At 40.7% G+C, this 27603-nt stretch overlaps 1 protein-coding gene across 1 annotated transcript in view; it reads right to left on the bottom strand.

The window, feature by feature from the left end:
• dock3 (dedicator of cytokinesis 3) overlaps positions 1–27603 on the bottom strand; it is a 597933-nt gene that overhangs the window by 244328 nt on the left and 326002 nt on the right. The window contains exons 30-31 of the mRNA XM_062544851.1: positions 24543–24643; positions 22800–22858 (exon numbers count right to left, since the gene is read on the bottom strand). Of these exons, the coding sequence (XP_062400835.1) occupies positions 22800–22858; positions 24543–24643 (160 nt within the window). The remainder of the gene's footprint in view (positions 1–22799; positions 22859–24542; positions 24644–27603) is intronic.

Raw genomic sequence — 27603 nt, 5'->3', positions numbered from 1 at the left:
CGTGTTGCAGTCTAGGCAACTTTCCGCATAAGATGGGCTTAGATTTGGAAAGACATTACATCTACATTTCAGGAAGGGTCATCAATGGTAACAGATAAGGTAATGATCCTCTTTCGTTATTATTGTTAGCACTTCCTCAAATTAAGCTGCGTTTCTTCGGAGCTGTCATTTTCATAAGTGAGCCGCAGCCATTTCAGCTTCAAATGAGCTTCTAACGCTAGACAAACGCCTTTATTTGCAACGCGATCACCTTGTACCAAACCATTTTCGGAGCGAAGGAACCATTTGTCCTCCACTTATAAGCTCCTTGGTTTGCAGGACTCATGTTTGGCGCTGTTGGGGATTTAAAAAAGTGACGTGAGTGAAAGGGCGGCGCCGGGGCTGTGTGTAGGAGCGGGGGACATAGAGAGATGAGAGTTGGGAAATTGCGTGGCTGGCTGTTATTTCAAATAGCATAATTTATTTTAAACGAATCGGTTAACCGGTTTCAACCGGCTAATGAGCCTCGGTGGTCGGTCAAGAAAATGTGTAGTTTTCGCCATCCCTAGTTGATACATGTGCTATGTAGGGTAATGGCAGACGTGTTCCATGACACCATTGACACAACATACGCGTAATATGTACATGTAAGTAGAAAACTGGTACACTTCATTTTAATGGGTTTATGCCACTGTATCAAAGAGTAATAAGTGTGTACCAATACAGTTGATGCATGTGCTACGTAGGGTGATGGCAGACATGTTCCAAGACATCAAAGACACATACATGTCATATTAACTGGTACACTTAACAGGTTTATTCCACTGTACCTGTGGGGTACCTTGGGAGTTCCAGTTTTTGATGTCGTTAGTGTCAGGATCGCCTGACCAAAAATCACGAGCGCCCAACCAAAATTCACGAGGTTGTTGTTTTTCTCGTGGCTCAAAGATTGCGCTATGCTGTAGGCAGTGTTGGGGAGTAACGGAATACATGTAACGGAGTTACGTATTTAGAATACAAATTATGAGTAACTGTATTCCGTTACAGTTACAACTTAAACAAGTGGTATTTAGAATACAGTTACATTGTTGAAATCAATGGATTACATGAGGATACTTCACTGTTTCGAAGTTTATTCACTCTCTAAATAAATTAAGGCAACTCCATGCATTTTCCGGAAAGCAATCTAGATTAAATTATTTCCATGTTTAAATCCAAGCCCCGTCGTCTTGCACTAGCCACATTGCACCCGTCAGAACGCAGCCAGCGCGCATTATGGACGCGCCATCGGAGATAACTGACAGCAAATTTGGAGTGAAGTAAGTGTTAGTAACTCCTACTCTCCGACCGTGGTTCTTGATGTCTGTTCAAAAGATATTTTCCCAAGTAGGCCTATTAATTGCTTACTTCGGCCAATCGGTTATACAGTCTTAGCAATCAATAAACAAAGCCTGGTTCACGCGTTGATTTACCTACGATGAAACCCATCTTAATAGGCACTGCATTCATTCTGAGGTTTTCATTCCAACTTTAAATAGCTCATGGGTTATTTGTTTGTAAGTAGATCTAGGCTATATTTAAGTTTTAAAATGAATTATGGTGCAGCCTATGCACGTGTATTATTCTTGCGAGTAGGGTAGCCTATATTTTAACGTGCGGTTTTTGATTGTCATTTACTCACGTTCATTTTCGAGAGCACTGATAGGCTATGCAGTAGGCTATAGCCTAGTGTTTACATTTCCAGGTAGGCTAATTTGCATCCCACCGACCGGTCATATCTGCACCCCTCATTTTTACTGGGTTGATGCCACCTAAAATCTCACACACCTTATAATTTCTGGCTATAGGCTATGCCCCTGTTCCAACTTGAATTATATTCTCGTACAGTAGGCCTACGTGGGCCGCATTCAGCCATTTGGAACAGAAGAACACACCCGAAATTTGGATTTGATGGGCGCATTCCTACACTTATAAAACGCAATTCAATGCGGAAGTAATCCAAGTATTCAGAATACGTTACTCAGATTGAGTAACGTAACGGAATACGTTACAAATTACTTTTTAGGGCATGTATTTTGTATTCTGTAACGGAATACGTTTTGAAAGTATCCTTCCCAACACTGGCTGTAGGCGAATATAAATTAAAAGACCGACTCCCCTGTTGGACTCATTCTTGTCTTGCTACTTGTGTTACTTTGCGTTCATTTGCGTGTTGGTTTGCGTTTTGGTAGGCTACTAGATGGTGTTTATAAACCAACATTGTAAACACATCGACCATTAGTACAGTGGTTAGGGCAGATGACTTGTTAACTAAACGTTGCAGGTTCTAATCCCGTGCGAATCGCACATGCTTTTGTGTCTGACCAGTGAAACATGGAAATAACCCTAATAAGTAATACCGTGGAACTATTGTATAAACTGATGTTGTGTTCCTGGCCACTCGATGTAAAGCAATTAACACTAGAAGTGCCGTGCCGTTCTGACCCACTTATACCTAGAAGCGCCGCGCCCCGGTCATTTGACCGCTTTGACGACCTACTAGAAGCGCCGTGCTGGTGTGAACTACTTAAAGCGCGGCGAGCCGGTCAAAAGAACGCTGAGTCCTTAGAATGGGAGGCTGTTATTTACACATAATAATAGCTAGATGGCGCTTGGTGCACGAATCAAATCGTTTGGTCATAAATTCAGTTTGCACTAAGCTATGTGTCATTCGTGTCAGACCGTGTTGTTGATAGTCTGTGGTTGTTTCATTATGACATGCAGCGCGTTTGAGTAATCTGTTCATTTATTTGTGTTGATTTGTGTCGTTTGAGGTAAAAACTCTGGAAGAGTTCTTGAACAAACCTTAAGCAAACTTGACTTTCAACTTTTTCATAGTATTTCATTTTTTATATTTTGTTTTTACATTTTGTATGCAGTAACCCGCAGTTCGGGTTTGGGCAGATAATCTAAGCTCTAAAATGAATGGGAGGCTAGTTCTAATTCACTCCCCAAATTCACTTCTATTCATTTAATAGGTAGCCTATGTTCGTGCCGCCGAAAATTATCGGACCTGGAACAAAGATCCTAACAGTCTGGTTTCAATTACACAGTAGGCAGGATTTCATGCCGCATTTTACAGGCTACCGTGGCTACTTTCTAAAACAATTTTCATTCATTTAGGGAGAAGCATCTTATAGGGTCTAGCCAACTCGGAGGGAGGGAGATAGAGAGAACTATCTGAGCAGGCATAAGCACGAGAAGTAGCCTAACTAGAAATGAGTGAAAGATATTCTCCGTTTTGCGAATGTGTATGCTATATGTTTGCGATGTCAACTGAAAAAAAGCTATAGGCCTATTGTTTCTACAATTTAAGGCGAGACACGGCAGGTGAAAACACTGTTTTTGTGACCTCCGGTCAATTTCGAGATTTTGTGCTAGTTTGCTACCTTAGCATGTATTCTACCACCCTACTACAACAACAAAGTCCGATTTGCACTTTTAGGTGTTTATTTCACAAACTTTTGTCTGCTCGCGCCTTTGTATTTCTCCTAATTTCACCAAAAGTTCCCATTCTAAAGTGTCATGTACTCCTGTGACTGTGATCCAAATCATATCGTGTGTGACACCGTTGGAAAGCCCTGTTTCTCCTGAATGACGCTATGCAATCCAAATATGGACATTTCCTTTGTATTAGCAACCAATCGCGAAAGTTCAAAGATGAGTCTAAGCTGAGAACGCATCTCATTGGCTGTGTTTGAAGGCTGTTTTCTCAAAACCAGTTATTTGCGGTTTTGTGTAATTTTCCGGTAGATACTTATCAGCCTCTGTAACACCTATGTACTCCAAACTTTCTAGTTATACACTTAACAGTATTCTGAAGACATTTACAGAGGGATTTGTTAATACATCATTCCTGGCCTGATTTATGTGACATTTTAATCAAAAAAGCATGGCATAAATCGTTTTTTTTAAGGCTATGGACAGTATATTTGGATTTCCTAGGCAATGAAAGCAGATATCCTGAAATCCTTCTGTAATTTTATTGTAATCTTGTTTGTAAACAACATGAAAGAATAATTTTGCACCTGGCTTTATCATATCTTCAGATCTACAGTGGGCGTTGGTTGACATTGGCCGCTTTCACGTGAGATTTTCATGAGAATCACGTGTGAATCACGTGTATTTTATTTATTTTTCCCAAGTGAAGCTGCAATGTCCAAAACAACCACCAGGTGGCACTTGTGAGCAGGGTTAGGAATGTCGGCATTTACTACTAGCCAAACAGTCCCAAATTGAATTCAATCCCGAAGCAAGCTGAACATCTTTTCTGCTTTTAATAGCCTAGTCTCACGACAAAACTTGTTATTGTTTATGAAGGTGTCTTCTGTTAGCCTATTTTATGAAGAGGCATCTGGCTGTTTCGTTTAGGTTTGTTTTGCTGTCAATGGTTTCATGAGGTAGCCTAGGCCTAACCACTAAAAGCATAAGCCTATGTCCTAAGCACAACTGTGTTCTCGTTTTTGGGTCAATTCATACATTTTATTTCAAATGTGTGGATAGGTCGATGGTACGCTTGTTTTTATGCTGGCAACAAAACAAAATGGTTCACGAATGTTATTCTTGATTCTAAATGCGGGAAACAATTAAAAAATAAAATGTCCCATTTTCCGACGCACAACAAACCTCTTGCCTATAGCCTATAGGCTATGCTTATTTGAAATGTAAGCTGGCTGTTGTCAAATTTGTAAAATAAGATAGGCCTACTGGAGAAACTATGGTTTATGCTCTCTTATGCTGTTTCATTCCAAACCGAATGCGAAGGAGGGAGAATGAATTACTAACTGAACGGCACTACAAACATCTTGCCTATTTAAATATTCTATTATTTGGTCCTATTATAAAAGTTGGGACTTTTTCGTTAGAAAACAATTTGATTTGAATTATGGACTGCCTTTGAATGAAGTTTGATCGGACTTTCAGTTCACAGAAGAAAGTTTCAAGACGCTAAGAAACACGTTTGCCCTGTGGCATTAACGGTGGCTTAATTTATTTCAAAAGGATATGACATGAATCCGGTTGTTTGCCGTTCTACTTGTCTTTTTTGACCTATAATGATTATAGGGGATGCATCTCATATATCACTGCATTGCAGTGTAGGCCTATTGAATATTGACAGGTTTGAAAATCGTAACATTAGGCCTATTTTCAATCAATACAAGTTGAAAGCCACACATGTTTTGTCTTTGTTTTGTCTTCTCCTAGATTTTGTTCGGCAAATTTGACAACTGTCAGCTTAAATGTCAAATCATATTTCCTTCCCTTTGTCGCCCTAGTAGGCTATTGAGAGAAACGCAGAGAAACGAGAGAAATTGAAAATAAACACAGAGAGTTCGTAAATAGGCTAGGCTAAATGTTTGCATGGGTAATGGACAATTTCAAGAATTCTGGTGAGATGCCGTGTAGCCTACAATAGCTTGGATGCTCATGAGCGATGACGAGTGGATGAGCGATTTTTAAAATCAGCCATGCGATCAGTCAGAGGGTCGGATTCGGATATCTGTGTGTGCGGATTTTTCTGTCCGAACCCAATACAGTTAAAATGGCATTCTGTTGATGGTTTCTCATACTTAGGCTGTGACAATACGTTTGTTTGTGTGGAAAGCCTGATTTAATTAGCCTAAGCAACTGTAGGAAGGCATTCAGAAATGTCAAAAGGTGAGCGCAGAAGCTCAAACGGGGCAACAAGCGCCAACACAGGCACGCACAAAACTAACAGAACAAAACACAAAAGGTCCTGTGGACCTAAATAAATGAAATTCTAATCAACGCGTGTCGCCAGCGATATAACATCAACATAGCGCAAATGAGGGTTATTGACATGAAAATCAGCTCTTGCCTTTTTCATCGAAAACAGTAGGCTATAGGCTACTTAACTGCAACATGAGATCTATTGGTATAATCTACCTATGAAAGTTTGGGCTATGTTCTTATGCAGAAAAATGATTGCATCAAAGGTGGATGGACAAAGTTAAAAAATGTAGGCCTATTGCATCGTTGCGCTGACACAATAGCTTAAACGCACGTATTTTGTTGTCAGTAGTTTAACACATTTCTGCACATAGGAAGACGGATGTGAGGGAAATATTTTACATGTATTTTATTTTCAAAAATGTCAAAATGTTCAATGCCTTATCGCGCTAATCTGACCAAGTTCTATCCGCGAACCTGATTTGTTTTTCTTTCTGCAAACACCTCGGTAGGCTACGCCAGAAATTTGTTGTTTGTTATTTGCTGTAAATCTCCCGACCACTATGTCGACCAGAGACGGCAAGACCAAGACAAGACCGAGGCAAAGATACTTAAATACCCCTGACTTTCACTTCCAGTTAAAGTAACTGAAATTGTTTTTTGGAAAAGGCCTACATTGTTGCAGGTAGACAACACGGCTATTTCTGTCCATTATGCGTTGGCATTGTCGATCACAATAGGTTTATCTGTAGCCCTGGGCAGTGGGCACCATGGAGGTATTATAAGAACTGGAGAGAGGGACTAAGTCCCGCCCCCATTCATTTCAATGGCCGATGCTAGGCTAGCTACTTCAGCCAAAAAAGTTTGAAATTGGCCGCAGCCATCTTTGAGAAAATGGCGTTCCATGGGTGTCCATTTCCGTCACCAGCTAGAATGAGCCAATTAGGTTTCACGTTACGAGACAACATAGGTACATCGTTGATGAAGATTGGAGAGTGAGAGAAGGTGTTCGTGAACGCGCTCCTATCGTTACAGGCGCAAATGTATTTAATTATTTGAGTTGGGATGGTGGTGGAGAAGTTTGCCCCTTGTCTCGAAATCCTATAATGTGATATTCATATATCATGATATAATAAACATGGCGAGTCAATATTGAGCAAGAATTCACTTAAATACACATAAATATGATCCCCACAGTAAATGCTTTGAACTGACTGTAGCCTATAGGATGTTATGTGCGCAATAGGCTGTCTACCCGACGAAAATGACTCTTAATAACTAGACATGGGATGTAAGATATCCCTGCTGAAAAAAACAGCAAGAAACCAGCTTAGGCTGGTAGCTGGTTTTAGCTGGTCTTTGCTGGTCTTTGCCCAAAACACAGTTATTATTGCTGGTCTTTGCTGGTGTAGCTGGTTAGGCCACCAGCTAGACATGCTGGCGTGACCATCTGAGGAAGCTGGTCGTGCTGGTGTGACCAGCCTGTCATTTGGGATACAACTGGTTTAAGATGGTCATGCTGGTGACCAGCCTGTCAAGCTTGACAAAGATGGTCAAGCTGGTTTTCTAGAATAACCAACATAAGCTGGCGTGGCCAGTAAAAACCAGCAATGTAGACCAGCAACACCAACTAAAATGACCAGCTTAAGGTGGTATGACAATCAAAACCAGCTGAATTACCATCATAAGCTGGGTAAACCAGCTGAAGGTGTGTTTTCGCGAGAGTTTTGCTGGTCTAGCTGGTTAACCATCAAAGGGTGGTCAAATAAGCTGGTTAACAAGCTGGTCAACCAGCAAACCACCTTTAGCTGGTCAGGCTGGTTTTTTCAGCAGGGATGCTATTTGTGCTGCACCCAGTGTGAATTTGCAGCTTAAACCTACATTTGTAGACAGACGAAATGAAGCCAACGCATATTATAGGCTTACCGGTAGAAGCGCGCATCCATGTGTTATGTTTCGAGCAGCATGCATTTTAAGTCTGCTGTCACTGTCGGAAACTTTTGCCGTTATCTAGGCTGTGACCCCCAACGCTGCGTTGTTATGAACTAGGCTACAGGTCTGCAGCTGAGCATTTTAAAATAGTTTTCATAGCCTAGCCTACACGACAGCGAGTAGGTTAATAATTGGGTTTAGTTAGAGAATTTCTTCGCATTTCCTAGAATGTCTTATCATACCTTGCCAACTCATACATAGTCTAATGCAAATAATAGTAACCTATTAGAACGACATTTGCTTTTTTCTTTTATTCACAAAGCCTGGTATAATGATAATCCACAGGCATCAAGTATCGGTAACTTAATCCTAGTCGTCAGTCATTTTATTTATGTCTTCTAGAATGCGTTATCAACATGGACGCGCGAGGACGCTCGTGCTCAACACCAAACTCGTGCATGAGCTGAGACAGCTCGTGCATGAGCTGTCTCGTGCATGCGCTGGTGCCGGATATGGTACAACCATGGAACGCCATTTTTTCAAAGATGTCGGCGGCCAAATGACATGCTAACTGGCTGAAGCTAACCCTCCAAATCCTGACCCCCTGGTGGGCACCAACTTTTTTTTATGAATTGATAAACATTTAAAAAGTGGTGGGGACAAAATCGATCGTCATAAAAAAAGTGGTGGAGACATGTAGCCTACCCGGTCCCCGGCAAGAAATGACGCTGCTGTTTCCGAAAGCCGAGAAGGAGTAGGCTCACTGTTGCAGACGCACACTCAACATAAGATTGCTAATGATGTGTGAAACTGCTCTGGGGATTTTTTTAATTCGTCTTCTAAGGCACAGAGGTCTGCTCACAGAGGGGGGATGGTACAGTTAGCTTCCAACACTTGATGGTTGGCTTTGTGGTAGGCTAGCCATCTGAATGGAATGCCTCAGTCGGCACGGCATAGATGCTTGGAAAACCACTCAAAAGTCAAAGACTAGACTAGACTAATCGTTATAATATTTTCTATGTTTCAAATCACTTGATCGCAGATGTAACAGAACCCTCACCAATTTGAGTTGACAGTGGGATTAAATTAAGAAGTAGGCTATTTAAAATACTATTTAAATTAAGAATTTAAATTTAAATTAAGATGTATTTCCTGATTGGGGAAACCTTTAGCTAGTTTATTTTTCTTTCAGTCCATGGTTCCATAATACCATTCGATCGTGCTGCAAACTATCAGACTTGAGAAGCATGCATCGCATCGGCAACTTCGCTGCTCAGTAGCCAAATTTTCTGTCCAGGAAGCCAGCAGTTTGTGAAAAAAGCTGCAGATCATAGACAGAGAAAGCATATGCTCTGAGAACAGAACACAACTGCATGTCAAGTGTAGCCGAGGGTCTGTCTACGCAGAAACAACACGTTTTGATCGTGCGTTTCAAGTGTATGCCGTGAATATCAAATTAACTCGACAGACTGAATCCCTTATATTTTTTGGCAACTGTTAAAATATTCAAAACCATGCACTGAAATATCAAAGATAATGGTAAGGCATGGTAGGCTACTATTCTTCGATAAACAACCAATATTTAGATTCACTGCTCCCGTCCTCCGCTGATAAGAGCGCAATTCGAATAGCCTACGGAACTACGATTAAAATATTTATGCTTTGGCTACTGTATTTCAGCGCCTACACCACCTTGAAAAATGTCTCTGCCCCCCGAGAAAGTAGGTCTGAAGCCTACATATTCACCAATCCTTATGGATTACTCCACAAAGCAAAGCAAACTAACCAGCGGTGGTCATTTTCGTGGAGTTAGAATGAACTAGGGACACAAACCGGTAGGCCTACGCGATTTCAGCATCACTCTGGCTCTGGTTTCGTTTTTTTTTTTTGCGCGAGCCGAGTCCTGAGGACATGATAGAAGCCAGCGAACTAGCCTTCATTCTCCTCGGAATGAGCCATTTAAGTACGAAGCTGATAAAGTAACCTAAATATAGCCTAGACGTGCGTTTAAAACTGGTTCTGGCGGCAACGGCGCAGCAGAGTCAGAAACGCAACAAGTCCTCAACATCGTTAAGATCATATAAAATATATGTCCCCAGCACTTAGGCCTATCAAACCAAGCTGTAAAATTGCGTTTTTGTCCCCTGAAAACTAAACCGACGCCCTTGGATAGATAGATAGCTATCCAAAGAGAAATTACAGAATTACATTCATGAGGAAATAGCCTACGTCAGATTATGGAACTATTATAGAGACGCAGTCTAACTCAATAAAACTTGTTTGCATAGTGCTAATCATCCTCACTGTTGTCAAACTCTCGAATGAAACTGAAGTGTTGCTGCTTGTGTTAATGGCAATTTTGAACTATGACAAATAGTTAGTTCATGCTCGTCTTTTTCGAAGTACAGAGCCTTGCGAACATTTTCAGAGTGCCAGACTGAATTGACAAACACCCGAAAAAACAAAACAATAAAAGAGTTGTAGTGTTGCAGTCTGTAGGTGACTAGGCTCCTAGGGATTTCTGTTGGCATTTCCGAAATATACTATATGGGCTGGGCCACTAGAAGTTGCTTCCTGGCCGCCTATTGAATGAGTAGAACTGGGTTACAGTATCAATCACACCGCAACAATGCTACAGCTGTAATACATTTCACGCAGAACGTGAATCAGGCAAGGCGTGAGGGAAATGGCCATTCTCAAGTAACGCTTACTGTATCTACCGGAAATATATGCAAAATCACACATATTTAATGAGATAATGACTAATTTGCATAATTAAACATACACATTTAAAAAACGTGTAATACATTTTTTTTTCTCATAGTTGTGTAAGCAACGTTACAGAATGGCACCCCAGATGGGACGTGAAGCAAGGCCCACTATTGTTCTTCTTAAGTTTTATTATTAGTGGGCTTGCTGCAAGGCTATTCCCCCGAAACCCTGGTGACCACAGGCCAACCACTCCATCAGTTCTGGCAAAAGTAGCACTTTTGAATGTCAGATCTCTTGTTGGCAAGTCGTTTTTAATTAGTGACTATATCTGTGACTACAAACTTGATTTTATGCTTTTAACTGAAACCTGGCTTGATCAGGCTAATAGCAACACACACTTATTGAAGCAGCCCCTCCTAATTTTGAGTTCCTGAGTACTACAAGAACAAAAAAGAGAGGAGGAGGAATAGCCATAATATTCAAAGCTCTGTTTCAATGCAAGATGTCATTATTGGGCAATTTCTCATCATTTGAATATCTGTGTGCCCTTACTAACCCAGCTAACAATTTCTGGTTAGGAGAACGTTTTTAGAACGTTTTTTTCCTGGTTAGGGGAACGTTGCCTGAAAGTTGCCAAAGTTGCCACAAGGTTCCCCAGGAAAGTTTTCTTATACAACGTTTTTTTCTGGTTATTTATTTTGGTTAGCAGAACGTTCTCCTACCCTTTAGGGAACGTTACAATATTTGGTTGCATTAACGTTCCCCTAACCACCTAGCAACAAAGTGTAAAAGGGGAAAAAAATATGTAGATTTATCGTGACATCCAGACAAGGCTCCGCTGTACCTCGCCGTCTGCGACGACAGGCTATCTGTGACCTGGGAGAGCGAACGTCTTTGATGATTAAGGCAATGTCATGCACTACACGTATGTTCTTTCACTTACCATTAGCTGCTTGCTGAACTGCGACGAATACGGCCCGTTAATTTCCATGTGTGTCAGCTAAATATTTAAATGCGGTTAGGTCTAATACTTTCTTGTCTACGGTGTCTTTTTTCCTATAATAAACGATTAGTCAGATCAAAACATCAGCAGAGCAGGCGCTAGCCTAACAGACTGTTTCAAAATTCAAAACTGGCTGCTTTTATTGCATCGTACGTTTTTGTTTTAAATTGGGACTGGGAATTGTGGGATAGGCTGAGTGAACAACACAACAAAAGGCTATAACTTGGACTACGTGTTAATATAAAACAATTCTCCCCCGGGAACATTGTGCTGTTTAAGATGCAGTCTCAACGTTTGAGTAGGGATGTCACGATTAGAGATTTTGGTGGGACGATAATTGCCTGAAGAATAATCACGATTTTACGATTATTTTGCATGAAAAATTTTGTCAACAATACTAATGTATCAAATCACACAAACACATTATTTAGAGGTTTTGACCATTAAAGGGTAGTTATTGCTGCCTTTTAAACACAATAAGATAGTAATAATAAAGAATTACTCATATCATCATCATCATCATCAACCGTTTTTTATTTAGGGAAAATTGACTGAGCATCAAGCTCTTTTACAGCAATGCCCTGAGTCACAAAACATATAACAACAATAATCAAAAGTAAAAATACTGACACAAAATAGCCAGGTGCCAGACAGAGCGGCGTATTCGCACAGCGTTCCTGTACAGACATCAAGACAGACAAGACAACCACTAAAAACCAAAGATTCTAGAACAATTCTAGAATCTTTGCTGAAAACATAGTGCATTTCACATGCACAGACCACAGACAGTGCCGAATATCTCCTGATCCATTAGAAAGTGCACAAACTGAAAACACCACAACGTTTTTTCAACATTTATTTTGGAGGTAGATGGAAACATGGGATGTAATTTGTTGCCTTTTGACATAAACGGCTGCTGCCCTTTGAAACATAAATAATACAGTATCAGTGATAATACTTCTAAGTGAAAATAAAAACAAAGTCTGTTTGGCACTGGAATCCATATTAGCTAAGAAGGCATGTATCCCCAAAGAAAACAAAAAGTCAAAGGCTGCAGTGGACATTTGATCAACTATATATAAAAACGTTTTATGTTTGTTTGTTTTGTTGTTTTTTTAGCAGTAGTAATGTAAGATAATAGTACTTATGGTAAAAGTGTAACTAGCCATTTCTTAAACATATCAGCCTTTTGACACATAAATTGTACTATAACAGTGAGGAAAAAAAAAAGAAACAAGGTCCACATCTTTGCTATGGAATTAAATACAAGCTATATCCAAGACTTTCTTGTAAGTACAAAATAAGGAATGAGAGGCTGTAGAACCTGCCTAATACTGCATTTACAAAAGGGGAACACTTTAGTTCATATTAAAGTGCAAAAATGTGAGCATATTCACATTTTCGGTGCTCAGCCTGGACCGCTGATGAGTCAGGATGTGGCCACTAGAACTGAAGACCCTTTCTGATGGCACACTTGTTGCCGGGATACAAAGGAACTTTCTGGCCACTGCTGACAGCAGTGGCATTTCCTCTACATGTGCCTTCCACCAAGCCAGTGGGTCACTATCAGCAATGATTGTGGGGAGGGACAGGTATAGTTTCATTTCATCCTCAAGCTTTTCTTTAGTTGTAGGTCTTGAACTGTCTGTTTCTGTCCTCTTCTTCTTTGCAGTGATTTTCTCCAACAACCCACACAGGCTCTTCTCTTTCGTTTTGGTGGAGGAGGAGGTGCTCTGTGTGGATTCTGGTTCTGTTGGAGGCTGCACTGGGTTGAGATGTGAAGCCAATGCCATTGCTTCATCGGAGCATGCCTTAATTGTGTCATCTACATTTTCAATAAAGTTTATTTTGAATCTTGGGTCCATGAAACTGGACAGGTTCAGCACACTTCTCATATTCTCTGTGTATCTCAGCATCAGTAGGTCTTTTCTCACTACATCTTTCATTTGTTTAGTCAGATTGCTATCAGTCACTTGTTCTTGCAGCACCTCATTTCCAATGTGCTCTAAAACTGGCATCAGGGCAGATAGTGTTACCTGCTTTTCTGAGGCCAGGATATCGGTGAAATCATGGAGGGGGCCAAGAAGCTGGCTCACCTCCTCCAGGACAGAAACGTCTTTCTCCTTGGGCATAAGATGCCATGTGTTTCGGTCTCCAACTAGCACCCCACAAACAGCCTGCTGCTGCTCCAGGAACCGTGCTATCATTTCATAAGTGGAGCCCCACCTTGTGATGATGTCGTGGATCAGTGCATGTTCAGGGATGTCCAATTCTCTCTGCTTCCGTTGAAGATCACATGTTTTTTTCCAACTCTTCGAATATCCATCCACTAAATGCCTGCATGATCAGATTGCAACATCCACTCGTGGTATCTTCAGGACTTTCGTAACGGCCAAATTCAAATTATGGCCGAAACAAGAGAACCACACACAAGGAAATGCTTCAAATGCTTTTTTCATGTTGCTGGCATTATCTGTGGTAACTCCAGACAGACAATCTTTATTTATTTTCCAGTCCAGGAGCATATTTTCCATCATTTCAGTGATATGGTCTGCTGTATGGTCCTCTGGAAAAAACATTGTTTCCAAACAGTGATACTTGAGCTTCCAATCAGCAGACAGGTAGTGGACCATGAAGCTCATGAAGGGTTCTCCTCCACCACCACTGCTGGTCCACAGGTCTGTGGTTGCCCCAAACCACACACCTTCTGCCAACTGTTCCTCCACACTTTCTCGTACCTTCTGGTACATGACTGGGATTTTGTTTGCGGAGAAGTCGTTTCTTGTTGGAACTTTGTATTGTGGCACTGCCCACTTCATCAGATGGAGGAATCCAGGTTTTTCCACCGTCTGAAATGGCATCATATCCCTGGCGATGAAATAGGCCACAGCTTCGTTCAAATCCTGGGCTTGCTTTGAGGTAGGAGCATACATTACACATTTCGAGAAGGATTCTGCAACAGTGGGCTGTTGAACGGCACCAGGAGTCTTTGGCTAAAGGTGAACAAAGAAAATTAGAATAAGTAACTCATACCAACTTTGTTTGTATAGCACAGAATTATGTTGATTTTCAGTATTTTCATGTTGCTAAAAAATCGCTTTAATATAAGACCATTATGAATTTTACTAATTCCTGAGTAAATGTACTTATTATTTATTAATGATGGTGATGCATGATGATGACGATGGTCTTACGGTCATGTCACCCATTCCTGTTTTTAGCTGTATTTAATCTTTTTAATAGGCTAGCCTAACTATAGATGTGCATATGCCCTAAGAAAGTGAGACTGTATAATTAGTCTGATTTTCATTAGATTTAACTTCATAAGATTTATGTCTCTGTTTGTTTGAAGTCTTAAAAATAACAGGCTAGATAAACATACTTAATGCAATGCTGTTAGTAACTAAACGCATCAAATACGGCCAGGGACAAGTTTACATAGCCAATGTTGCTATTTTAATCTACACAGCATGGCGGCTACGACATATACTGTACGTTGTACGATTTAAGTAACACGTTTATATTAAAAAAATCCCATAACTTAATGACGGTAGATAATGATTCTAAGTATGTAAGGGATAACGGCCGCCAAGATATCCTGTTATACTAAGTTAATGGACGAGGGTGAGAGGCAAAGAAATCTTTTTTTGATTTTTGAGTTTTTTGCCTCTCGCCCAAGGGGAGGTCTTTGCCTCTCGTCCTCGTTCATTAATTCGGCGGCCGGCTAACTTACCACTACAGTTTCTCCAGCATGTTCTGCATGTGGGTGATCCGTCTTCTTGAATGACACCTTCGGAATCCTTTGGATAACCAAAATACTCCCAAACGGCAGACTTCAGACGTTTTTTAGGGTGATATAACGCGTCGTTTTCGTGCTCTGTCATACTCTTGTCAGTTTAGCAACCTCTATCTAATAATGCTTGGCACTATCCACTCTGAGCGCACACTCGTGTAACTTTGTTTTGGTTTCGTGCAACTAGCGCTAGCCTGGCTATGGTTCCGGCTTAATAACGTATCAACAGAAACACGGTGTTGGGGAGCTTTCACGATTTATTAACCGTGACGTTTCACACCGTGGTTAATAGTAAAACCGGTTTATCGTGACATCCCTACGTTTGAGAAAGAATTCGTTGGAGTCCTCATCATCATATTTTCATAACAAATAAAGCTTAAAAAACAATGCATTTCAGGTCCCACTCTAATCAATAATGGATTAATCCAGCACTATTCGTCAAATTAGTTAGCATGAAATCGTTGTGTGCCTGCCTGGGACTATGGCTAGCTAGCTCTTCCACCCGGTTTACCCTGTACAGTGTTTTTTAACACTAGAAGCGCCGCACCCCTCTGACCCACTTATACCTAGAAGCGCCGCGCCCCGGTCATTCGACCGCTTTGACGACCTACTAGAAGCGCCGTGCTGTTGTGAACTCCTTAAAGCGCGGCGAGGCGGTCAAAAGACCGCTGAGTCCTTAGACTGGGAGGCTGTTACTTACACATAATGACAGCTAGATGGCGCTTCGTGCACGAATCAAATCGTTTGAATACATTTGTCAGACTGTGTTGTCTGTGGTTGTTTCATTATGACATAGGTCTACAGCACGTTTGAGTTATCTGTCCATTTATTTGTGTTGATTTGTGTTGTTTGAGGTAAAAACTCTGGAGGAGTTCTTGAACAAACCTTGAGCAAACTTGACTTTCAACTTTTTCATAGTATTTCATTTTTTATATTTCGTTTTTACATTTTGTATGCTAGCCTACTTAGAAATGTTGGCTATTTTAAAACGGAGGCATACGCGTTCTGTGATTTGGAGCCTGACCCGACGGGAGGGGAAGGATGAAAAATGTCGACCCAACACCGGTGTTGTTGGATCTCGAGATCCGTAACCCGCAGTTCGGGTTTGGGCAGATAATCTAAGCTCTAAAATGAATGGATGGCTAGTTCTAATTCACTCCCCAAATTCACTTCTATTCATTTAATAGGTCTATGTTCGCGCCGCCGAAAATGATCGGACCGAACAAAGAGCCTAACCTAGTCTGGTTTCAATTACACAGTAGCCAGGATTTCATGCCGCATTTTACAGGCTACCGCGGCTACTTTCTAAGACAATGTTCATTCATTTAGGGAGAAGCATCTAGGGTCTATAGCTACCTCGGAGGGAGGGAGATGGAGAGAGCAGAAATGCTGAGCAGGCATAGGCGCGAGAAGTAGGCTAATTAAAAATGATGAGTGAAAAAGATATTCTCCGTTTTGCGAATGTGTAGGCTATGTTTCGATGTCTGCTGAAAAACAGCTATAGGCCTATTGTGAATTCCTGATTTTTGAATTGAGACACACATCCACGACGCGAAGGGACAGAGCCGTAGCCCACTGGTTAGAGCTTCAGCCTCGAAGCCTAAGAGTTGCTGGTTCGATCCCCGACCTGGGTAGGCTGTGGCAGAAGTAGCCTACTTTTGAGCAAGGCATCAATAAAGTATATTCTATTCTTTTCTATTCACACAACTAGCCTACACGCATGCTGGCGAATTCGAACATTCTAAAACGTGCATATACGATGAAACATGATTGCGCATTCTTCCACCAGTTGCATGTAAACAACAAACAGCCAGCTTACAGCCATGCAGGAGGCAGAGTGGGGGTGGGGAGGCATTTGTCAGTGCCACAGTGATGTCTGTAGCCCAGTGGTTCTCAAACTTTTTCTTTCATTCCCCACTTTGATCAAGGGGGCTTTCTCGAGCCCCACCTGTCCATCATCGCTCTATAGAAAGTATAGGTCAAGCTCAAAATTGTCATATTTATAACGTCACTTGCTAAATATACATCAGTAGGCCTAACAAATAACAGTTAGGCTACTAAAGATAAATATCAGTTCAAAAATAGAGAAAATAAAAATCTAAATCAATGACCAATAACATCAGTTTTTTGTCATTGACAAGGTGTCAATCCTTGCTTCAAAAAAAAAACTGATTTCCAATAATACAGCAAAAGGGCCAACTATATGCTACCATTGTGTTATAAATGAAGTTCAACACTCTCACAACCTCGTTCAAAATCTTATTCAGGTGAAGCCTTGACGCGAGCGCTTCCCTGAATGAAACAGTCCGTCTGTTGCGCATCGGGCACTACCCTCTTTATCACGACGATAGCATTTCTTTTACCTGCTATCGTCTGTGCGCCAACCGAGCAAAGTCCCTCACAGTTTTCCCATTTGATGTCATGTTCTGCCAGGTAGACTAATTGTTGAGATCAATGTTGAATAGTTCATCTGCAGTGGGCCTACTTTTGGCATACTCGCAGAATAGAATATCTTCGCCCGCTGTCAAGTTAACAAAGCGGACATAAGCAATAACTAAACCACCTTTGTAACTGGGTGGCCTTGTCCACTTGCAAGGCAAAACATGGGTGTTTGCGTTTGTCAAGCAGTTGTTCTTCGAGATCGCAGAACAGCAATAATGTCGTCGGACAGATAGCCAAGATATCCTTCAATTTTACTGCGCTCGTCTCGAACATAGACGGGTTTTTTTTGCTTCCGCGGCAATTAAAATTCCGACATCAATCATTTTTTTCGGACTATGATTCCAGGACAGACTAACATTTTCATCTGGTCAATGATAGGCCTACAAGAGTCTAGATTACCTTGTTTGTGTTTGTTTTGTGAGATGGAGGTGCATTCTCGTAATTATCAATAAAGGAAGGCACAGGCTTTAAAAAGAAATCTCCGGTTTTTCACGTCAGCTCGCGCCCCACCTGGCATGTCTCTGCGCCCCACTAGTGGGGCGCGCCCCACAGTTTGAGAAACGCTGCTGTAGCCTAAGATCATATCCACACGTAGCAAAACGACCCCCACCTCCCCCCCAGTGAACTGGTTAGACGTGTATGGGGGAGGGGGAATGATCGGTTTCAAATAGGCTATGTTTGCAATGGACACTGTGTTATGTAGCCTATAGACCCCGAAGCCATTTGCTTTGAGAATACGGCTGGCTTCATGGCTGATAATGGCTTTAGTTGCCACTTCATGTCTACAGAACATGCAACTGAGTCCTGTGTAGCCTATCGTAGCAACGAGCACAATACTGATATGGTGAATCCAGGACGTATAACGTCGATGCATCTAAAAATAGTTATATCAGAGACACACGCGAAAAATAAACGCGAGCCTATGAACGATACGACGTTATACGCCGACGTTCAAAAACGGTCAATGCATTCAGTCAATGAACTATAATATTAGACTACTGTTAGGATGTGAACCCGGGCCTTCCGCGTCGCAGGCGGGGAAGATAACGCTGTGCCACTTGCTGTTGTATATACTCGGCGACGAAACTCACTCAGTCCAGCAAACAAGTAATGTCTCAGTCATGCTCTCAGCAAAATCTGGAGTATAAAACAGGGCCGTGCTGGTGTTACTCTTTACATCCACCAACGACAATGAGAGTGGTTGTGTGGCGATAACGTATTTTGTCAGTTCAGTCACTTGTGCGAAGTCGTAGCCTACTCATAAATGAAAGCCTACCTGTAAAGTTTGATTTCGTACTTGTAATTTTTGAATTCGTATTTTTTTCCCATCCGTATTCTGATGGATAAAATAGGCTACACATTTTTAGGCTATACATATTTTACGCACGACTGGACTCATTTGAGAACTCACAAATATTTATTTTATGCACGACTACAGACAAATACGAACGTGCATCAAATCTATGACACGAATATATTGACAGCTATCTCACTCCATACAAATAGAAGATAAGATATACAACTATGAATGTACGTAGGCATACGCGCCCTACGTACATAAATAGGCTACGACGGACGAATTTCAGCTGAAAATATTGTTTAGCCTACACATGTAGGCCTGCCTAATAGAACGTCGCAACGTTTTCAAAACAAACTCGCATTTTACCACTGTAAATCGCCTCCATAGACTATGCCATGTAAATGAAAAATAGTTATTCAAATAAATCACATGTATAATACATATTGCACATATATAAACTATATGTTTTATGGTAAAATATTATTCTCATGCCCGACTGTCAGGAAACCCTTGCGACATCTGCTGTGAGAAAAGAGAATAGCAGCCTGGACAAACATGGCCGAACGCGAGACAACATAGTGTTGTCACATAATGAGCGCAAAATAGCTCTAAACTAGCTTGTACCGGTGTGCTTTCGATCATGTAAAAATTCTGGGTGACAAAACAGGCGTATTTAGGAAAAGTCGTGAACGTAGGGTCCTGGAATTTAATCGAGTGAATTTTTTTTTTTTTTTTTTGTATTCGCTGCGGTCAAATGACCGCAGCCCGGCAGTTCTAGGTATATCTAGGTCAAACCCACACGGCGCTTCTAGGAATACGCGTCAGCGGTCAAATGACCGGCGCTTGGCGCTTCTAGTGTTAAAAGCCTGTTGACTGTTGGACTTAATGGAACAAGTGCATGGAGAACGATGTGAAGAATGTGATCGATACCATACAGCCAGTAGCCTACGTGAGTAACTTTATCTCTGTGTTATCCAAATGTCTTAAAGTTAGCGAGGTTGAGTCTGCTAACACACCAACACACCAGGGCTGGCTGTTTTTTTCAGGGACCCGAGAGGATGGAAGTAGGCTATAGTTTTCTCAACCTAGCTTCTTCTCGCGCTGGCCCCTTCTAGCTAGACGGGCTGGCTCTGGTCGGCTGAATATCAATCCAACAGAGGGGGGAAGAATAGAATAGGCCTATATGTCGATTTTGCAACAAATTATTCCGACTAGTTGCAGTGTGGCTGCTGGCCGTGTTCAATTGGAAACTCATAGAAACTCTGATGCGATTTTCATCAACAATAATCAACCCCACGCACATAACCAGAAAATACCGATATGGTTATACAAATAAGATACCAAAAAACAACTAAGTAGCAACGTTGTGTGAAAAGAGAAATACAACTAGAATATAACCTTTTTTTCTTTAATTGTAATAACGTTCGGGGAACTTTGATAACCTGGAGCTAACGTTCTCTCCAGGGTATTAGAAGGTTACTGATAAACTAACCACAGGAGAACCAACGGCTAATGTTATTTGCTTGCTGGGATTCAACCAAAATATAACGTTTCTTTTTTTAGTTGTAAAAACGTTAGGGGAACGTTATTTGTTTTGACAACCTGGAGATAACGTTCTCTAAACGTTATTAGTAGGTTGCTGAAAAACGAACCATAGGGGAACCAAAAGCTAACGTTACTTAAAGTTAGCAGAACGTTATTTGCTTGCTGGGAAGTCCTCCCCTCAGATTTTATTACTGACAATCTATAGGCCCCCTAAGCAGTCTGCCAAAGCTTTTCTTGATGAGTTTAGTGAATTGCTGTCTGTTATCTGTATTGAATTTGACTGTATTGTTATATCTGGGGACCTGAACTTCCATATGGATGTTAGTGAAAGCAACCACACCAAAGACTTGAATGCTTTATTGGATATGTTCGGTCTTACACAACATGTATCAGGACCAACTCACTCCCACGGCCATACCCTTGACGTTGTCATTTCAAAAGGTCTTGACGTTTCTGTGGAAGTCAAAGACTTGGCCCTATCCTTTAATGTGTAACTGAAGGGCAGTCAACAGGTCCATGCCCAGTATAGGTGTCCCTGTCTTCACAATGTAGAAGTCTGTCATGGCACTCCTGCCATGGTAAGTAGTGCTAGCTCTAAGACATCCTACTACATTCAGTTTCTCTCTAGAGTATGTCACCAGCTGCGCTCTAGGCTCATTTAATTTAACTGCACTGAGATTTGCACTGTAAATATTCTGTGGCAGTATAGAGACACTGGACCCTGTATCCACTAACAGCCTAACGGTACATGTCTGTTCAGTGTCTGGTACCGTTATAGTGACATTGCACATGAGTTTATCTGTGTCAACAGTGCAACCATTTTCAACACTTAAAACATAGAATTCAGGAACAGTCACTTCATTAACAGGCTTTTGGGATGATTTACAGACACGCGAGTAGTGCCCAACCAGCAGGGCATGATTTATCGTTAGCTTTGTGATCAGCTGAACCACAACGATAGCATGACATAGTTCCATCCATGCTCTGCGCGCCGTCTTTGTATTGTGGTCTGTGCGCCTTCTTTTGAACTTGTATGGCGGCAACAGGCTTTGTGTCCGCCACAGCAATGGCCTTTGCGTCAGCTATGGCAGCTTCAGTATGCCTAGCTAAAGTCAGAGCACGGTCAAGAGTCAAATCTTCCTCCATTGAAAGTCTTTCCCGTAGAGTTATTGGTTTTCTCCACAATCTGATCACGTAACATCTCATTCTCCATTGCTCCAAATTTACACTTTTTAATGAGCTCACGCAGTGCTGCTAAATAGTGATCTGTAGACTCACCGACAGCTTGTGCTCGTTGTCTGAATCGGTATCTCTCAGCAACAACGTTGAGTTTGGGCTCAAAATACTGTTCCAAAGCCTCAGTCATAGTCATTGGTTTCGAGTGGCAAAGTACTGTAGATTCTTTGCCCCTCCGTTCCCAAACAGTGAATAAGCAAGGCTCTTTTTCTCGCAGCAGGAAAAGCATCACCTCCGATTGCTAGCAGGTAGTTGTCAAAGTAGCTTTTGGAAGTAGCAAATGGAACTTTCGGCTCTCCTGGGCAGTCCAGGAACACGGCAGGAGGTTGTATGGATAGCAGAGACATTTCTTCACTATTATCCTCGTCGCCACTTTGTTGTGGTGTTGATTCAGAAGAAGACATTAACACACACGAAGTATCAGAACAGAAAGCGTACGTTTACTCTTCTTCACATCGTCATTACATTCCTCCAACACACCCTATTAGTACTAGCGCCCTCTAGTGTCTGAACTCCCCATGCATATAACACAACACTACCAGTGAATGCATAGAACAATACAATCTATGGACACAACACTAATGATGTGCATATGTGACAAATACACCTCCTTGTAACTTTTGATCCGTATGGCCGATTTTCGAAAATGAAGTACCGTTGCGATCCTTTTGGCGATCTCCACATGGGCATGCCCACTCCCACAGGTCCTCGGACATGCACATTTCTAGTTTATTTTGATGTTATTTGCTTTTATCAGGTACAGCTTTGTATGTCAATGTGCACAGTGCACACTGCACTTTATGGTCTGTCCTGTCTTGTTACCTGTGTTGTCTATAAGTGTATGTCTTGCTGCACAATCAATTGCCCTTTTGGGACAATAAAGATGGAAAGTTGAAGTTGAAAGTTGAAAGTTTTAGGTGTGCACCTGAAAGATAAAAGTTTCCTCAGGTCCCTTTAGGGGCTCTGTAGAAATCTGTATTTCTCCCATCTCAAGGCAAACTGAGGGAATGATGCATGACCATTCAAAAACATGACTGGTTTTCTAAAGATACAAAGCTTAATGCTAATCGGTGAAGTGTCCCTTTAAGCAGAAAAACTGATTGATGAAAAAGGCTAGAAAGTCTTACCAAGGCTCTGCCACATGCTGAAGAGCTCATAGGCCATCATAACCCTCATGTCTCCATACCTGCAAAGCAGCCAATGCAATCCTTAGATAAAGACAGACATCCAATTACTTTGCTTTCATTATGTGCCCCCCCCCCCAACAAGTATGAATATTTACATTTCTGCACTTGCTGTTAATAATATTTCTGCCACAAAATCTATTAGGTTTACAATCACTGGCTTGACTTTCCTCTCTGCTCTGTTTAAAGATAAATAAGAGCCTAAAGATAAATAAATAATGATGAGTATCACAAATGTAAAAATGTATATTCTTGAGTACTCTCGACCACTTAAAATAATAATAATGGGTGTATCCCAGAAATGAATGGGTAGTAAACAAAATGAAACAAATCCGAAAACTAAACAAAAATAAGAGAAAATCTGTTTGTATATTGCCTCTTGCATGTTAAGAGCATCCATAAATGTGGAACGAATCAGGTTAGAAGAACATGGGAAAAAGCAAAAGATGAATAATGGTTGTAACATCTGAACCTTATGCCAAATAAAGAACAGAAGGCATAAGGGGAGGGTGAGGGGAGACTATAGGGCTTTGCTGCGCTTTGCAAATTGCTTTACCTTGCCATAACATTGAAGTATATCTTAAATCTGTATGATGTGAAACGTAACCTTTATATGGCAACAATATATCTCTTGTATGAAAATGGGCAAACCTTGTACACGATAAGGTTTAAATATGTTATATAACCTTTGTATGAACCAAAAAGGTGACTATAGATAACGGGCAGACGCTGAGACCTATTGAGAAAGTGAGTGACAGGGCAGATCACACTGAAGGCCCCACTAGATATCTGGTGGAGGAGCATTAATTAGACAGAAAGTGATAAAGCAGATTGAGACATATCCTGTGGACAAGGGTTCAGAGGGAGTCTAAATCCAGGCTCAACTAGTGGAGAGGGAGGAGAAGAGAATAGAGACAAAGTTAAGCAGAAGACTTCCAATCAGGGGTCACTGTGAGAAAATTTACCATATATAGGATAAGAGTAAAAAACTATATATGGGGGGTTGAGGAAGAGAGCAGTGCGATATTGTGCTTACACCTCGATTAGGTCTCGGCTATAGTCAGGGGGTTTATTTCTTTGTTCTTTTACATTTTATTCAAGTGTTTTTATGTACCCATTCGGGATCTTACCTTTTGAACGCATTTCCATTCTTTACTTATATTGGAACCAACAAAAAAAAAACGCTTCCAGTGGGGAAGAGAAAGACATTCTTTGGGTCCGAGTCTCCTCTTAGAGGGTTTTCTCCCTCCCGGCGTGCATGAAATAACCCTACTCTTTCCATTAATATTTGTTAGCTGAACCCAAGTGGAGAAGCCTCGATCCAGCTAATACTGAATATTCGGAAAGAGGGGTAAGTCAAAGGTTGTCTGTACTCCCTGCCTCGGCCTGCCCGAAGGGGGAGCTCTGGTCATACGGTAAATGGTTGTAATATTATAGTGACAGTAATTGGTTGGCAGTGAATGTGAGAGTGTTTGTGGTGTAGAGTAGGGAAAGGGTCTGATTCTGTTAGGTAGGGAGAGTTAGGTTATAATGTTCTTAGTATCCTAGGACCTTTTGGTGGAGGCTACATACGGAAATGTTTCACATGACACTTATTGCTTCTGAACTGAATATGGTTTTATGAATGTATGAGTGTTTTGTGACAATACTGACTGCATTGAATGGTATGTTTAGATTAAAACTTACTTGTCTAGGACTTTCTTCCTTTTGGCAGAGCTCAACATTTCAAGTTGTAGACTGGGCTGATTAATGTAGAGCACTGACAAACTGAAGTATGAGTTCCACACCTGATAACATGCACACACAAATATACACAAGGAAGGGTGGTAAACAAACATAATGAGTTAATGATGCTTCACCTCACTGTGTATACATTTTGTGCTGTGTGTGTTTCACTTATTTACTGATTGGGATAAATGCAGAGACCAAATTTCCCTCATGGGATCAAGAGAGTATACTCATACTTCTTCAAGACTGTCAAGACCTCAAGATCCTCTGATATCATTTGAAGTGCCGATGATCTAACTAAACATTACTAAAGGCTGGCTTACATTGCACGATTTTGGTCTGTTTTAACAGTCGGCGACTAAATTTCCAAAATCGGGCGGAAATCTTGGGAGTTGTACTGAAATCGCAGCGCGCTCCCGCCATCTAAATCGTTTAGTGTAAGGTGCCAATCTGAGCGGTTTTAAGTCCGTCGGAGGCAGTCTTTTTCTAGTTTTGCCGTTACGACAATATCAAACATGTTTGATATTATCGGAAGTCTTTTCAGTCGTGGCTCATGCAAATAGTGACGTGAACATTAAAAACCAATAGTAACCTTGCGCGAACATGAAACAGGAAGGGGCAAAATAGGCGACAGCTGTAGCCTTTATGATTATTTGTTATTTCATTTCTTATAATTTATTAGTCGGTTGTTCTACGTGACAGAACAGCTCTATATCTGTTAGTGATGTCACACATCAAACAATGCTGCAGAAACGCGAAAAAAATACTTTGATATGAGTAGGCTATCATGTGATTTCCTGTGAATGATGACGTGTAGCCTATTGCACGATGGAAATAATTTGAAGGAATCTAGCAGCAGTCTTGTAAATAGTGACCCACAGTCTTTGCAAAATCCTAATCTGAGACTGGCCTGTGACTAGACTGTGACTAAAACCTCAATGAATTGTCTTTAGATGTGAGAGGGTCTGAGACTGTAGTTTTTCAAAAATCTTTTCCAAATCTTTGCAAAGTCTGGCAATGTAAGGTAGGCTTAACTTGCTACCTTCACTTCACTTTCCTAGCTACAGTATGCTCTACTGGTTCCCTATAGTGGCCAGAATTAAATTTAAATATCTCACTTTGGTCTATAGGACACTGACTGAATCTGCTCCCTACTATTTTAATTCAATGATCGAACTACCCACTACAGTCTTCTAGTGAGCGTCTGTTGTGTCGACCAGCTATAAAGGCTAGGTCAAATTCAAGACTCTTTTCATTAGTAGTTCCATGTTGGTGGAATGAGTTGCCCAGTACACTCCATTCCAGAGACAGTTTCGAATTTTTCAAGAGGGGTCTTAAGGCATATCTGTTCAACATGGGTTAAGTCTATTATGGTTATGGTTATGATTATGGTTATGGTTATTTAGCAGACGCCTTTGTCCAAAGCGACATAAAAATAAGTAACTGGAATTCCAAGGAATTACCAGTGCATGAAAATGCAAAAAAAATTATAGATAGATAATGTAGATATGGTTACTAAGGTGTAGCTAGGGTAAACATGGTGTTTGCATAGTTTAAAGAAAGCTGATAGCGTAAAGGTAGACAGTTTAAAGCTTAAACATTCCAGTTGTAACTTGACTAACGATTTCTAAAAGGTATGTTAAAATGTTTACTATGTTAACATTGATAACCAGGTTGATTGGTTTACTTAGCTAATGATTTCTTACAGTTATGGTAAAAATGCTAACAATGCTAACTATGTTAACAATGCTAACCAGGTTGATCAGCTAACTTAACTAATGATTTCTAACAGAAATGTTAAAAATGCTAACAATGCTAACTTTGTTAACAATGCTAACTAGGTTGACTCACTAACTTAGCTGATGATTTCTAGCAGTTATGCTAAAAATGCTAACTATGCTAACAATGCTAACTATGTTAACAATGCTAACTAGCTAACTTGCTACTGAGGACTTTTATTTTGAGACAGTAGTTGCTATGGTATCCATGGTGCCCACTATCAGGATTAAAGAAGTTACTGTAGTATAAGCATGTTGGAAACTGTCATAAACACTTAATTTCAATGGTTGCTATGTTGGTTGCTAGGTACATGGAGGTTTCATATAGTTGACTGGAGGCATAGTTGATGATAACTGACAGTTGAATCGGTTGAACAGTTAAATAGTTGAGTAGTTTCAATGGTTAAATGATTTAATATTGTATTATTGCAGTGAGGACTTTTATTTTGAAACAGTTGTGGACAGAGCAAATAGTTTAACAGGATATGTAGTCTTCACAGAGAGATTGTATGCTTGAAGCCTGAGAGAGAGAGAGAGAGCTGCTGCAGGTGGGGCTGGCCACCTGGCATAAGATTCTAATTGCCCTATTATGATGTCATAATCACAATGTTAAGTCTAAGGGGAAATTTTAATAGTCTTTATTTTAAAAGTGTAATAAAGTTGAAAAGTCATAGGAACTTGGTCCATTAGAAGACCTACGTTACAACGTTTGAATGAAGTTTCTAAGTTAAACGGTTGAAGAGAAATTGCGTACGGAAAAAGTGGTCAGTGGAATAATAAGAAGAAGTCTAGAAAGAACAGCACAGTGCATTTTCATGCACTGTAATTAAATTAACAGTGAACAATTACAAAATAGGGAGAATAGCAATATTATCAATAAAACTGTATAAAACAATCATTATTAATTACTAACCTAATGAGAAATAAAACAATGAAAATGAGAATACCAATCAAATAAGTCACTCAATTAATCATATAATAACAATAACTATGGCATGGTATGGCTAAATTTAAGGACAATAGCAAAATAAATGTCAAATTCTATCAATGGACAAATTATAACAAAACAATACTATTATACAAACCATAACACATAACAAACGCTCAAAAGACTAAGTGCATATTAAACAAATATGCCATTATATGCTATTAGCGCTTCTTATGGGTTATTTGCTATTCTCCTTTACATTCAATGTTTATTTTCATTAGGTTTTTGCTTGAATTGATATTCTTGTTCATTA

Source organism: Sardina pilchardus, chromosome 9 (genome assembly GCF_963854185.1).
Source record: "Sardina pilchardus chromosome 9, fSarPil1.1, whole genome shotgun sequence".
In the NCBI taxonomy this organism is placed as follows: domain Eukaryota; kingdom Metazoa; phylum Chordata; class Actinopteri; order Clupeiformes; family Clupeidae; genus Sardina; species Sardina pilchardus.
This window is presented reverse-complemented; position numbering and strand designations above follow the sequence as displayed.